At 39.2% G+C, this 15195-nt stretch overlaps 1 protein-coding gene across 4 annotated transcripts in view; it reads right to left on the bottom strand.

Moving 5' to 3' along the window:
- Positions 1–2404: 2404 nt before the first annotated feature.
- grm5b (glutamate receptor, metabotropic 5b) overlaps positions 2405–15195 on the bottom strand; it is an 86413-nt gene continuing 73622 nt past the window's right edge. For 3 of the 4 annotated variants that reach the window (XM_019345268.2, XM_025898278.1, XM_013269371.3), the window contains exon 18: positions 2405–11514. In XM_019345268.2, the coding sequence (XP_019200813.1) occupies positions 10641–11514 (874 nt within the window). In that variant the 3' untranslated portion in view covers positions 2405–10640. The remainder of the gene's footprint in view (positions 11515–15195) is intronic. The other variant, XM_019345269.2, reaches the window with a different exon arrangement.

The raw sequence follows: 15195 nt of genomic DNA, 5'->3' as shown, positions 1-15195 counted from the left end.
AAGGGCAAGGGATTAGTCCAAGTTGGAGATTTATCATGGAATTTATACAACATCACGTATTCTCTTTGTCCTCTGCAAGAAGGATGCAAACAGAGAAGCCTTTTGTCTACATTTACATCATGAACACTTCTCTAAGATGGTTGAGGTTGTGAGCCAAGAAGATCAAAACACCTTGATCCAATTTCCTTTACAAAGCTTTTCCTGCGGTGACAACAGGACAGGAGAAGAGTTGTAAATGCGGATAATTCACCAGTTGACTCTAACCCCCACAGGATGCCTATAGTGAAAAGATCTGGGGGGGTTGATAGGAGTCATAAAGAAGGGTGTTGACCAGGCTACAGCTTTGAAGTTAGCTGAGAGCCACATGGACAAACGATAAAGTCAACTGATGTGTTTGAATGCCTATGTCTGTATACAGTTGTATTGTAGTGACATATGATTTTTGAGAATGTTGATTCTTCTTGTTTGACTGTTACATTCAGTTGTTTACTTGCAGGAATACATAATGAATCGCACAACAGGAGTAGATGCACCACAAGGCTGGATAACTTGGTGAATGTCTGGTCCTTGGTGGCATCTTCTTTTGAAAATATTAATTCCTGTTTTTGGACTGTTGACACTGATTTGCTTACGTATAGGATGTAGTTTACGGTGTATGAGATCAATGAGAAGCAGGTTAACTGCTTACATGTATTAACTGTGAACTTTTGCATCGATAGAAGGTGAATGAAGAGCAGTTGTGTATGAATGAAATCTACACTGACACTGTCCAAACAAAGGGGGCATAAGTTGAAATTTAAGTATATACAATGACAAAAAGGGGGGAAATGTTAGGTCTAATTGTTGAATGTTGCCATTGTGTTTCTTAAATTTGTACAGTCTTAGTTCAAGCAGTATTATCAAAGCCATTCCTTTGATCCTGAGCACCTCTAACCACTTTGTGTTGGGGGAGGTTTTATTGTAGATACATTCTATCTGAAAGATCTGTTTCTTGTGTTGTAAGCTTCCTGCTTTTATGACCCTTTTGGTCAGCAGGAGGTCACACAAACGCACCCCCAAAACACACACACACACACACACACATTCCTACTTACATATAAAAGTTCACACATATACATACAATGCCTTAGAACCATGTGGGCGTTGCTTTGCTGTGTTTTGTGTGAACTGTCTCTCAATAAAAGGCAGCAGGAGGAGGCCATCGTCGGGGTCATTTTCGTGCTGGACACAGATGAGGCCTCCCTTGCGCAAGTAATCGATCGATCGCTGACTGTCTTGTTTTCTTTCATGATGAATAAGTCTCTAGAATTAGCGGGTTTGTGGGAACAGACCCAACAATGTGCACTATAACAAATAATTTCTCTACTTAAGCTAAGACAAATCCTTATTTCTTCTGTTTTATTTATTTTTTATTGTTATTTATTTATTTGTTATTTACCTAATACTTTGACTGCAGTGCAATGAGGAGTCAGAATGATAGTCATTTTACAAGTTGGGATGCAATGATCCAATACCGGTGCTCTATTTTCCCCAGATTTAAAAAATACAACCTCACCGAGAGGAACTCATTAGGGACGTTTATGTAAGACTGCATTAGACCTGGGACTGCTGCTGCCTAAAAACTAAGTTGGCAGCCAAGCGTGAGTAAATAAACAGTGACTGAACAAAAAAAAAGACCTTTATTTAATGTTTGCTGACTATGTCACGACTGATATTTGATGTGCTTAAGAAAGTCAGAATACCTACTGATATTGCATCAATCTGCCTTTAATCGTAATAATATTAATATGTTTCTGTTTGTCATAAAGTTGCTCCATAATAGTTGCTGGATGCTGAGATTCAGTTTTAGTGCACCTTTCATATTAAAGAATATTAAACCTGAGGTTATTGACGTCCTTTTAACCATTTGATCAGATCATTCATTTATTTCATTCATTACGTTTTATTTCATTACTTTGCACATTCACAACAAATTCTGTAAAATCGATGAAACTGCTGTGAGTATTGTAAGTCTATAAAAGATATAATTAAACATCCATTTGTGCCCACATCCACACCTACAGCCAATTTAGAATCTTAAATTAGCCCAGCATGCATGTCTTTGGACTGCGGGAGGAAGCCAAAGCACCTGGAAACAACATGCACACTCATAACATAAAGGCACCATGCTGGTGCAAACCTGGAACCTTCTAGATACTTTGAACCAATGAAAAACTATTTGTTGGTCTATTACTCTTCAAAAACAGGATTGCTGACTTTTCACTGTTTATCTTGCAGTGACCCCTTTAATTAAAAATAATTATTTCACTTAATGCACAACAATTTTTTGCTCACATCTTTCGTATTATATTTACAAACTGTAAATCCAAAGTAATATATGTAAAAAATGTCAAGATACAAGGAAGTCAGTCATATTTTTTTAATAACAATTTCAATATTGATTCAAAGGTACTTTGTAGTACACTTACACAATGATTATCAATGGCATAAAAAGAAAGACTTTTTTTTTTTTTGTCATTTTTTCCCCCCACACAAACCACACAACCCTTCTCCTCTTGGACTCCACAGCACTGCTGCATGGTGGTCACATTTTCTGAAAGGTACCAAAATACATGTGTTATAGCCCAGTGAAAAAAACCAAACAAACCATATGTGACTCATATGTGTAAGTTAAAGACTGCTCTATGCGTTTTTTCCATGTTGAATTGACTACTCAGGCTGTCTCTTGGTGCCCAGCTGGTGGGCGTTTGACTACAGTGAGTCAAACTGGTGACTTTTAAAAATCGACCAGTTAATGCCAAAGTACTGTGGCAGCACAGTGTTTCTGCCGAGAGGAGATATGCACAACAAAAACGTGAATTTGTACGTTCCATCGTCACCTGACGCAGTTACAAAAGTAAAGAGATATTTTTCTGGTATGTGGATGTGCAGCGAGTTTACAGCTGCCTTGTGTTGACCTAACTTCTAGAGCTCACGTCGCTTCCTGGAAGCACAGGCTTCAAGGCTTGTGATTCTTCGGTGATCCCTTTAATGCATCTGCACTTCCTGCCTGTCAACTCATCTTTGTTCATCAGCTTTTTCCACTTATGGCACCAAGGAGAAAAAAAAAAGGAAGCAGAGCAAAACGGCAGTGAAAAATTGGAGGCACAGGACAATGATGCACGCGCTCTTAAAACACAGATCACCTATAATGTGAACATATTTCTGAGGAGGTTTGTCCAGATTTGTGCCAAATTTAAGCGGTTTTGAAATTAAACTTACTGGCTAATGATTCGATCGTACAATGTTAACTGTGCTTTTTATTGCTCAAAAACAACAACAAAATTCATCCACACTGGATGTCAATTTGAAGCCTCTCTCCCCCTGGCTATTCTTAAAAGGAAAAAAAAAAGACCTCCCTTATTGTTTTTTTTGGTATACCCTTTAACGAAAAATCTTTTGTTCTATTAAAAAAAATACAAGAAACAACTGATTAACACTCCCACTCTCCTTGTTCCTTTTGTTTTCTATTCCCCAGTGATGAAAGATCAGCACAGAGAAAGGCCTTCATGAGAGTAATCGTGGGCCCGATTGGAAGAAGACATAAAGATGAATTAATTGGGAGATGAGAAAAACTCTGCTTTGGCTAAATCTATTCCAGGTCTTCTGGGATCCTCTAAAAAGCCTATGAACAAAGCTCCAGTGTCAGCAACAAACAAGTGTGGAATCCAGTCCCACAAACCTTTGTGTTTGTTGCATCTGAGGCTGGGCTAAAACTAATTGAGTAATAAAATCTGCCGTAAGCAGACACGAACAAACTCCTCACATCACTTCTCGCTAACCCACAACAAAGCCACTGAGAAACAAACTGTATTTTCCAAACAGCCTGAACCACATATTCTTATATTTGACACTTTACACAACTGTGTGAAAATAATAATAATGATAGTCAACCATCCAAATATAAAACCATCTTCCGTTACATACAAAGCATCGAATTACATTCTAAAGTTCTGAACATCAGGAGTTAAGCAAAAACAAAACAGCAAAAATAAAGTCACACTTAAAAGTTTTCCACTAACAATCGAATCCACATGGGAGGATAAACACTACCATTTTCCATTAGGAAATGATCAGTTTGAGCCACTGTTATCATATCAAGATATTGGCACAGGTACACAGCTTATGAAAACTTTTCTTGCTGTTTTTTTCCAATGACAGATGTAACTGTGGTTTAGTCAGATTTTTCGCAGTGTTTGTCCACCCATTCAAAAAACATACAATGAGAGAAAGTTGGCACTGAGTGGAGAAGCTCGAATGAATAGTGCTGTGAGGAACCTGGGGTTACATTGCAACTGAAGCTGAACTTTTCCTTCATAAATTGTTAATAAAGAAGAATAACTCATTTACATCCATCATAAATCTTAATTTTAGTAGCTATTTTTTCATCTTGAGTGCCTAAAAACCTCTCAGTATATATAGAAAAAATATATTTGGTTCTATATACTCAGTACAGATAAATCAGCTCCTTCCACTTCTGTTTAATTAGATTTATAATAACCCATCATCTTTCTTTATCAAAATGAAGCTTAAAGTAGACCGCTCCGATGAGCTTGGCTGAATACCGATTTTGATAAATCTGGGACGTAAAGAGACTGGAGCGCAACACAGGCCCTTCATTTATATGCAGATGAGCTTCCTTTGTCAATAAATGAAATGTATTTTTCTTGCTCAGAATATCTGACTCAGTGTTCCAGAAAAACACAAAATATTTATATTGGATTACAAGCTTGTAAAAAGTCACAGATCAGTCAGCAATCAGACACGAACGTCTCGACTATCTCAAGTGAGCAGTAAAAATGTAAACGTCACTTCTGTAGGCAACATTCATCCTATTTATGTCACGAACGCTCTAGTGTCACACACTCTACTGCAAATGGACCTCATCAGAATTTGAAGCAGGGGTATTAACAAGGATTTTACTTGTGTTTTCATGTCCACTGCGGTTATCCAAGCTGAGATTGACACAAATGAGGAATATAAAAACACACAATAAATACAGAAGAAGTCAACGTCACATGGTGTGCTGTTCAGAACTGTTCAGCTTGGTTTAATTCTCTGGGTGTAAAGAAGTATATTTCATAAATTCTGCAGCCTCCTGCTCTGTATGTAAAACGTTAATGCTCTAAAAACAACACTGACCTGGTTAAAAATGTATTTCACTTCCTTACAAATCTTTAAGCCACATAAATAAATACTCAAACTTCTCTTTCATTTCTTATCAGTATAATATTAAAACCTAACCTCTTAGTATGAATTATTCCTCTATACTCTGAACAACATTACCCACACTGACTACCTAAATACCAAAATATCAAAATGCACATCCTCTTTAACCAGTAAAAAAAAAAGAAACAAACAAAAGCAACATGAGACCAGCAGCTTCAGACAAACATACAAAAATACAGTCAGTGATTTTTAAGACATCTAATTTACCTCCTTCAGCGCCTCGGTTTTCAGTAAGCCGATTGCAGCAAAAGTAGTTTCATGAAACTCTTCCAAAAAGCCAACATTCAGGACGCTGATATTCATCTTGTAATGTTTTGTACAGCACAGTTTAGAGTCTAAATGCCGTTATTTTATCCTGAAAATGCAATCTAGCTTTCAACTCGGTCGATCATCCAGTCATATTGAGGAATGTTCCTTTTTTGCAACACTACTGCAGGCCTGAGAATTAACTTGAAATAATCAGTATCAATTTATATCTCTGTCTTCCAATAAGAAAGCTAAAATAAAGAGCAGATATAACTACTTATAACTATATAACTGCTTGTGAGAAAAAGAGAAGAGGGCTTCGTTGCTCTCTGCCTTGAAAGACTTCACCAACACTTTTAAGAGTTAAATTATTTATAACATTCACTAAACTGCACTCAGACGGGTGGTCATCACAATACAATATAAGTACTAGAGTGACAAAGCAAACCTCTCTGGACATGCCCTGTCAGAGTACACAACCAAAAGTCTGTGTGGTGTTTACATAGTAAACATAACTCATTTTTTTCCCCTGTTACCAAATTAAATAAAAATTCTAGCAAGGCAGTGAGAGAGGCTGCTCCGCCACACAGCACTCCCAGTCAAACTCATCCCTAATGGAGAAATAACGCTCTTTCTCATGCCTCCCTCTGCAAGAGTCAGTGGTGAGGGTCAGCTTAAATGCACCACTCTTGGACCTCATAGAGTGATAGCCTTATTCCGTTCAGTAGCAATTCAGTAGAGTAGCGAACGTTTAAGATCGAGGCTTTCCTCACATTATGATCAACAGAGGAAAATAAGCATCACAGGAGATTATTATACATATTTATATCTGGCTCTAAATCAGCATATATGGGTTGAGAAGCAACAGGAACCGTCTCGATAACAGGTGGACTGATTTTATATTTTCATCCAAAAGGTATAAAAAAATGACTGTGTCATTTTGATGAGCAGCTGACCGCATCTGGATTAAAAGATATTTTTAAGCCCAGGGATTATCAATCCAATTCTATAAAGTGCATTTATCAGACTTAGTCAACACATTTTGGGGGGACATCATCAGGAAATCAAGATTTTGCTGAACATGATCATCACCATTATCAAGAGAATAATCATTAACTGAGTTCATGCTAGATTATTATGAGCCATCATGTTTGGGATTCAGGAGGCAGGATCAGGTCTGGTTTTCTGTTGCTTGCTCTGCATTTGTTGTGAATTAGAAATTCTCAATTTGACCTGGGAAAAAAATCCCATGATGCTAACTTTTCCTACTGTGTAAGAATTACAACATACTCTTAAAACCTACATCTGTAGATTTAAGGTGATGTCACAGAACTTAAAGAGAATAAGATAGCAACTGATGCAAGCACTGACCCTGTCTTTTCTGCAGGGGTAGCTCTTCTGTGTTTTTCAAGGGGAGTTGATAACACGCAGCTGCAGTGCTGAAGCAAGCTCCGTGTTACTCTATCGGCGCATTATACAGCATATTAACGGGCTCCTCCCAAATAAAAGCTCAACAATAGGGCAGGTTAATTTTTAACAACAGGTCAGGACACAGATTATTAAAATTAAATGAGTAGTTGTAGCAGTAGTAATGCAGCAGCAGCAGTTTCAGATGAAGAAGAGGGGCGAATTTTGTCTGAAGTTATGTTCAGAAAATCTTAGATGATTTATTCTTTCTCATATGCAAAAACCTCTGAGCAATAATCTGAGATTGTTGTTGTGTGCATCTGTGCATTTTTCCATTTGGGAACTAAAGAAAAAATTATTTTCTTGTTTTGACTTGGATGGATACCACTAAGGAGACATGACATCAGGTTTATGACTTAATAAACCTGTTCACCCCACACAAAAAGCAGCAAAAAAGTACAACAAATGATGGCACCAACAGTTAATGTCCTTACCGATCTAAATCTGCAGCCATGTCTTAAACAAACTGGACTCTAAACTGAGTAAGGAAATTACCACACATTTGTTGATTATTTGAAATCAACAAATGTCCTAATTTCATTCAATAAAGATTTCAAAATGCAAAGAAAATTTTCAACTAATCTCTCCACCCTCCTCCTAGTTCAATTGTCCTCCACAGAGTAAAGAATGATGAAAAAGAACCAGAAACAGTGTTTTGATTTGATTTAACATGTGCACCTTGTGTACAGATGGATAATATTGCTTTTACACTGGAAAATGTGGAGTATTTATATAGAAAATATCCAAAACAATATAAATAGTTTTACATTTACATCTTTTTTAAGAAATCACGTATTTACCCACAACTGAGTAAGCTAGACCCTTCCTAACCCCTTTGGCACAATAGTCATATTAATATTATTATATTGTATGTATACAAGACATTTGAATAGGAATGGTCACTCACACATTCAGAGTAGTAACACAGTTTCTGTAGTCGTAACACATATTGGTACTGTATGCTATAACATAGCTCAAAAAGATCTCTTTTTTCTTTTTCTTTTTTTTTAACTTTTGCTGATATGTAAATAAATGTACTTTCATCTGAAACAAAACAGAACTGTCATTGCATGCCCTTAGTATTTACAGAGTCATTTTGTCTGAGTTTGTTCTTGCTGGCTACTGTAGAGCACAAATTCGTAAGTAAACTCAAAAAGGAGGAACCAGACTGTGGACTATCATGATGGACAACAATACAGCACTTATTTTTGGTGTGTTGTGTTTATCAACGGTCCAATTAGTAATCGCTTTAATGGTATGTGCACACTGTATACACGCCACATAAAAATAAAATGTTTTAAAAACTGCTCATGTTGTGTATGAAAACCTCCTGGTTTTAAATTTTTTTTGTATTTGTGTTTTTTGCTTTGCTTTGCAAAAACTGAGCTGAAACAAAGCCAAGGCCTCGTTTCTCAAAAGCATCTTAGTAAATGTATTCAGTGGCACATTTTTCCTTCAGGTACACGCGTTGGCACATATATAAGAACACTCTATTTAAAGGCATACCCAAATCTTAAAAAGCCAAATCTGATCTCCTACAAATATATGAACTACTGTTGCCAAACACTTTGAGTTCACTCACATTTTCCTCAGTCTAGGATATATGGCATGAAGCCAGACTTTAAAGACTAAACCAATGGACTTAAATTCTTACTGAAGTGAGAATACTGACCGCATGAAGCTACAGGCGGTGAAGAAACAACTAGCCTTATTGTCTTGGTCTTAATTCAATAATTAAAATGTCAAATCTCAAAAACACATTGCTATTTCATAGGGGATCATTTGCATCTTGCTTCTATTTAACCATGACTTCCTGAAGTATTGTCATCACCACACGGTTGCCAGGCAACAAGCAGAGACTTCATACATTTACCTGACAGATAAAGCATGAGAGTGGTATCGATTGCCTGCTCTTGTAACCGCAACCAATTTTCCACAATAAGGAAGTATTCCTTTAAGTCAATACTACTTGAGGTCTGGGTAATTTTCAAGTCTGTGTTTTCCTCGATCTGCATCACTGACATTTTTATTTGGCTATACTGGATGTCAGTCATCATCAACAGTCAACTAGTATGGTCTTGTGAGACTAACAGTATGTGGCAGCAGTGTATTAAGTAAACCTAACATTTAAAAAAATCTACCTAATGCTCAATTTTTGTGAACATCTTTGGTTGTTCTGCCACCTTTGTTTAAAAAAAAAAAAATCATAGCACCTGAGCAACAGATGGACCTCATAGTGGCTGAGGAGGACGCTCCCCAGCTTCAATCTATCAATTTGCGCCCACTGACATTATAGATTGCCGTGATTTCAATTAAACCCATTCAGAGCACTGTCTGTGATGAAACAGAGCGACTGTGTCTTGCTGACATATTGTATAGAGAAAATGTCATGACTGGGATCCAGCTAAGCCTTGCAAAATGCAGTGTTAAATGTCACACATCAACATTCAGCTTTGAGATCAGACGTCTGCCAATGATCCACCTGAACCTCATTTAATGACTAAGATGTTTATGGTAAAACAAGGCCTGGTCTTTTCAGTCCCTTTCTCGTCCTCTTTCTCAAGTCACACACAGAAAGCTACAAAAGGTTTGGTCCCAACAGCTTCAGGAGTCATGTAGAAAACATACATTCAAACCTCTGAAGAAAACTAATTGGAAGAGTAGAAAATACTGAAACGATCGCAGGATAAAAGAAAGCCGTGAGGCAGAAAGGGACCAGGGACATAAATAGCTTGGAGCAGATTGGGAAGCTGAATAAATGAAAAGGTGGTTCTTAACATAGTGCCTGTATATGTTAACACTGTTGATGCAATGCACTTTGTCAGAAGCGTGTTTGATTTAATAATCAAAGAAAAATCTGTAACCTCATACATATTTACAGTGTTTCCCTTACATTGTATTTGTATCAGTGTGCCCACAGTTGTGTTTGTCAATGTGCACCTGTGTAAATGTGCCTACGAGCCAATGTCTGTGCCCTTGATAGCCTCTGACAATTCTTATAGGCTGAAGGAGTCTTTACTCATCAATACTGTTTGCTGTCATCTTGGCATCACATCTGATTAACTAAGATACAGTAAAAATACACTCACACTACCACGCACACACGCACACACATCCACAGTCTCTAATTAGTTGATAGCCAAGTTACCTTAAGGCCACTACCCAAACTTAAATGATGAGTAGCCTCAGACCCTCACAAATGATCCCTGGCCTTACTGGCTAAGTGGCCAATTTTGCAGTTTTCCATCCACATTCGTGAGAAACGGCAAGAAAATACAACATGGGCAAGTTTCTTAGACTCGCAACTCACTGCAAACATGTAAACACAAACACAGTTTGGTGTCTTCACCAACCATTTCTCGGGCAAATCGATTTATCTACCCATTATCTCTTCTGTTTACAAGCTGTGTTGTTTTTGAGTGCTTTTCTTCATTTCTGTGATTCATCTCTGCCTCACAGTGAGGATGAACTCTGGCTGTAGTTTCTGAGTGTCAGTCTGGTGTACCTGGGCGAAGGGGGCGAGGGGGGAGGGTGGGACGGGACTGGCGGGAGACAAAGATCTCTCTCAGAGACAGGTGAGCCACTGCTGGAAGCCAGAGAGTCACGGAAGGGTGACGGAGGAGTCAAAGCAATTAGCTCCTCCTCCAACTCTGCCCTCCTCAGAGGGGAGTCGGTGAGGCAGGTGAGCCGACCCCCTGGCATGGGGGAGCGGGACGGGGAGGCCTGGGGTGAGGGGGTGGCAGGGGGTAAGGTGAATGAGGCATAGAGTGAATGGGACAGCCACCCCGGCCCCCAAAGCTTGATTCAACAGGAGGAAGCGGCTGGACATCAGCGTAGGTGGTGAGGGTCGGGGGCATCTGGAGTTCACGGGGTAACAGATAGGGGTCGGTGGGATGAGGAGATGGAGGTGTTTGTTTCTGCATGTGTGAGTGTGATGGGGAGGACGAGAGCATCATACTGTTGAGCTCCGTTATGTTGGCAGTGAAGCGGTTAACCACACAGCTGATCTGATCCATCAGTGAACTCTGGGGCTCCCCTGGGCGATCGTCCACAATAACCAATCTACCGTCACTCCCTGTAACAATAGAGCCGCTGCTGGGAGGACCGCAACTGCTGCCGCTGCCGGCGCTGCAGATGCTGCTCGGGTACTTTGGAATACTGCCCATCTGAGGCTCCTCTCCCGAACTCGCTCCTATTCTCTGGCTGACTGTGCTGATGGGTGAAGGCGTCTGTGGCCGGTATGTGATCGAGTAGTGCTCCTCTGCTTCTGAGAGCTCATACAGGGTCTTGTCGGTGACATTGTCAGGATGAGTGGGGAGAGAAGACATAGACGGGAGTGAGGGCAGAGGGACATGTGGCGGCAGGTCAGCCCCACTGCAGTACTGTTCCTCAGGGGTTTTGGAGAAAGGCTTAATAACAGCAGTCTGATTGTTCTCTTTCTTCTTGATGTGGAATGACAGACGCTGCCACAGGTGGTTCCCACGTGAACTGCTGCGCTCTGTCTGTGCCCACGACACTGATTTACCATTGGAGCTGCAGAAAAGGATGAAAAAGAAACAAGAGAGTGGTAGGGAAAGATTTAATTTATTTTGTGCATGCACACAGTTTGACAAAAGGCTGTCTAAAGGATTACAAACATTTCTCTTACTTCTTTTAACTGAAGACAGATTTTTCTGGCATTATAAGTGTTATTTCAATCTTCTACTCAGAGGATTTGCTTGTGGTTCTGTTATTACTGTATGGCACATAACACTGTATATCATTTCAAACCCAAGATAGTACTGCTAAATTCATTTTTACATTTGTTTATCCAATACAGTTCGACTCATTATGCTGTTCATTAATATTTTAAGTCTTTCTAGTTAACAGTCATGTGAAAAAGAAAGGTAGAGATCTTGTATGAAACTAAGTACACCCTTACTGCTTCCACAGGAACTAAGATGATAAGTAGCAGCGAGGTGTTGCTAATCAAATGCACTTGAGTAACTGATCATTAACCATTGTGACCAATTCTTTTAAAACGGAAGTCTTGGCAGCACATTGCCAAGGAGGAAAATATCATCAGCAATACTCTTAGTTGTACATTTGTTGGTGCCCTTCAATCTGGGACGGTAAAGAGACCATTCTCAAACAATTTGAAGTCCTCCACAGTGAAGAAGAACTGACAGACATTCAAAATAATAGTCAGTCTTCCCAGGAATAAATGCCCTGGCAAGGTGAATCCGTGCCATGCTCAGTGAAACTGCAAAAAAACCCAAGAGCTACATCTCAGACTCTACAGGCCTCAATTAACATGTTAAATGTTAAAGTTAATCACACCGCAAGTAGAAACAGACTGAACAAGTATAGCTTGTTTGGAAGGGTTTGCCAAGAGAAAGCCTCTTCTCTAAAAACAACATAGAAACACAACTTTGCAAAGTTGCATCTGAACAAATCACAAGACTTCTGGACTTTTGAACAGATGCCACCAAAGACACTTGACCATAATGCACAGCACCCTAAACAGTGAAAACAAAACAGAGCATATCAGCACAAACACTTTATCGTGCTTAACTGCTGGTATAGAGTCCAGACCTCAACCTGATTGAAATCCTGTGGTCAGACCTTAAGAGAGCTGTGCATAAATGAATGCTCACAAACCCCAATGAACTGATGCAGTGTTGCAAAGATGAACGTTTCTTTTTCACATGTCTGTGTTGATTAGTAATGTCAGTTAATACTATATATAAAAACTTATCCAAATGGAGCCTTTACTCGGACAAAGAAACCAGTTTGACTTTATAAGCGTTGTAATTTAAAGCTTATAAAATCAGTAACTTGTTCTTCAGTGTTCTGTCAGGTTCTTTCAACCTGCTTTTATTTCTTCCTCCAGCTTACTTTTTTCCCCCGCTTCACATCAGTCACAGCGCTTCCACCCTCTTACCACCACCTCCATCCCTTTGTCAGGTTAATTAGTGTGATTAATCTAAAGTTGAACTCCTGATTAAAAGTCACACCGCCATGGCTGGGAGTGAAACGAACTGAAATCACTCTGGAGACACACAAACCCACACACAGGCTGTGATGCTTACACTCACATACACACACAGACACAAACCATACACCATGCATGTTGATTGAGCAAACCTGACAAAGCAAAGAAAGAGCTGATTATCTTATCTTAAATTTGATCCTATTAGAAATAAGGGTTTGGGAAGGCTTCTTGAGGGGCTAAGATTCTATCAGAGCCATTACAAGAAGAGAGAAACCACTTTGAGAATCATAAACAGAAGTTACTAAAACAATATAGCAGTATGACCCATCCATACCACCAAAAGGCCAAATATTTGCTTTGAAACTATACCAAGAAAAATGAGACCAGTGGTGATGTTGCACTGAAGCAAGTGAAGTTTGCAGCTCCACTGGAATTTGCAGTTCAAGTATGATCAATACTTATACCCTTACAGTTTTGCTCGAACACTTTCTCACACATTTGTCTAAAGTGTGATCATCTATCATTAACCCTTTACTGGGTACTCACTGAAATATTTGGAAATTTAAATTCAAAACCCTACAGTGTTATTGGAAGATATTAAGAGAGGTTTTTTAATTACTTTTGCATGTTATTTGTGTTATTATGGTGCAGATCAAGTTATTACATATGAATTATGATCTGTTAAAGGCTGGACAGAAGTTACGGAAGATCACAAATTTCACAGAATTAAGGTAATTTAGATTGAAAATCTAAATTAAAGATTGAGAGCAAACATCAACTTTTATCTGAAACTGACTTTTTTTTATGAAGGAATCAGCTTGATGATGAGAGCTGGGTCTCACACTACTACCCACAGAGGTAACAGCAGTACATTGGAATAGTCCATTGTGTCCAAGCCTCCAAAGAAAGGGGACTGGATAAAGACCACATCCTAGAATGTACTCATCTTCTTTTTGTTGGATAATCACCTTGAATTTGACTCTTACAGTCATTTTCACCACACAAATTACTACTGTGATATCTGTTGGCATCCGAGGAAGAACATTTGGCACATAACACCACAAGCCATCATGCACCTGCTCTCAGTGCAATGAACAAGGCAGGAATATTTTGACCACACAACACACTTGCTGCTTGCCACTGCCAGATTTGGCTCCCTGTGATGTAAGGGAGCCAGTTTTTAAAATGAGACAAGCAAAATTCAAATTGCATTTGTTTCTTACCTTTAATGTTTGGTTTCCAAACTTTATGCCGCACTTTGTGTTGCACTGAAAAATGCTCAGAAAATAAGCTACTATTTACACACTTAGTAATTGGTGGTGGTGATGGTGGTGGGGGGGAGGGGGTACAAGGTGAAACCTTTCACTGAAGATTTCAGGTTTTTCACTTTGTTTATTAGAACCCACTGAAAAGATTCCAGGTAGAACATTTATAAAAGTTTCCACCAGAAAATAAAACTGATTCACGTATGGGGACAAGTCGATGAACCCTGTTAAGGTCTGTTTACTCCTTTAATTTCTGAGAATGTCCTGAAGGAAAATCCAGTACTTTTCCACAGTTCAGACATCAGTCACACGTCCTTTCTTTTTCCTCAGGTTTGCTGGACTCATGTCTGTATGTGTCTGTTCAGTTTACACAATGACAGCACCTCAAAGGCAACAGCTTCCAGCCCTGCACTGAAGAGACAGACAGCCCTCTGCCAATTATCACCGCCCACAGAGGATGACAGGACCATAAGAGAAAAGGGGAAGAGCAAAGTAAAGCGAATGAAGAAGGAAACACTTGTGACATTTCATATAAGGGTGTGATTGAAATCTTGCTTGCCAAGCGGGGTGTGCTGGAGGAACCTGCTGACAAATGAAAATATTTCTTGTCTATTTTTCTCCCCTTTTCATTTCGGGCAAGTGGCTTTGCCTCACTCCCTTTGTGTCTTTTGATCGGTTCCTTGTCACTGTAGATGACTTGTGGATGGCCTTAAGCAGGGTGTGAAAGCTATTATGTCTCTTTGATCAAACTACTCCTTTACCCTTTTCTTTTCTTCTTTTCTTATCACTTCCCCTCTTCATCTCTCTCTCTATGCATCTTCTTCTCCATTTATAATTCTCTTTTTAGTATTTTCCTTAACCCTTCTTCAGTTCATTCCAATCTCTTCCTGTGCTGTATCTCCATTAGGCAATTGTCTGCAGTTCATGTCAGGGTCAGAAGAACAGTCAGGCAGACTCGATGGAGTTCAGAGAATC

The sequence above is a fragment of the Oreochromis niloticus genome, linkage group LG14 (assembly GCF_001858045.2).
Source record: "Oreochromis niloticus isolate F11D_XX linkage group LG14, O_niloticus_UMD_NMBU, whole genome shotgun sequence".
Classification (NCBI taxonomy): Eukaryota; Metazoa; Chordata; class Actinopteri; order Cichliformes; family Cichlidae; genus Oreochromis; species Oreochromis niloticus.
This window is presented reverse-complemented; position numbering and strand designations above follow the sequence as displayed.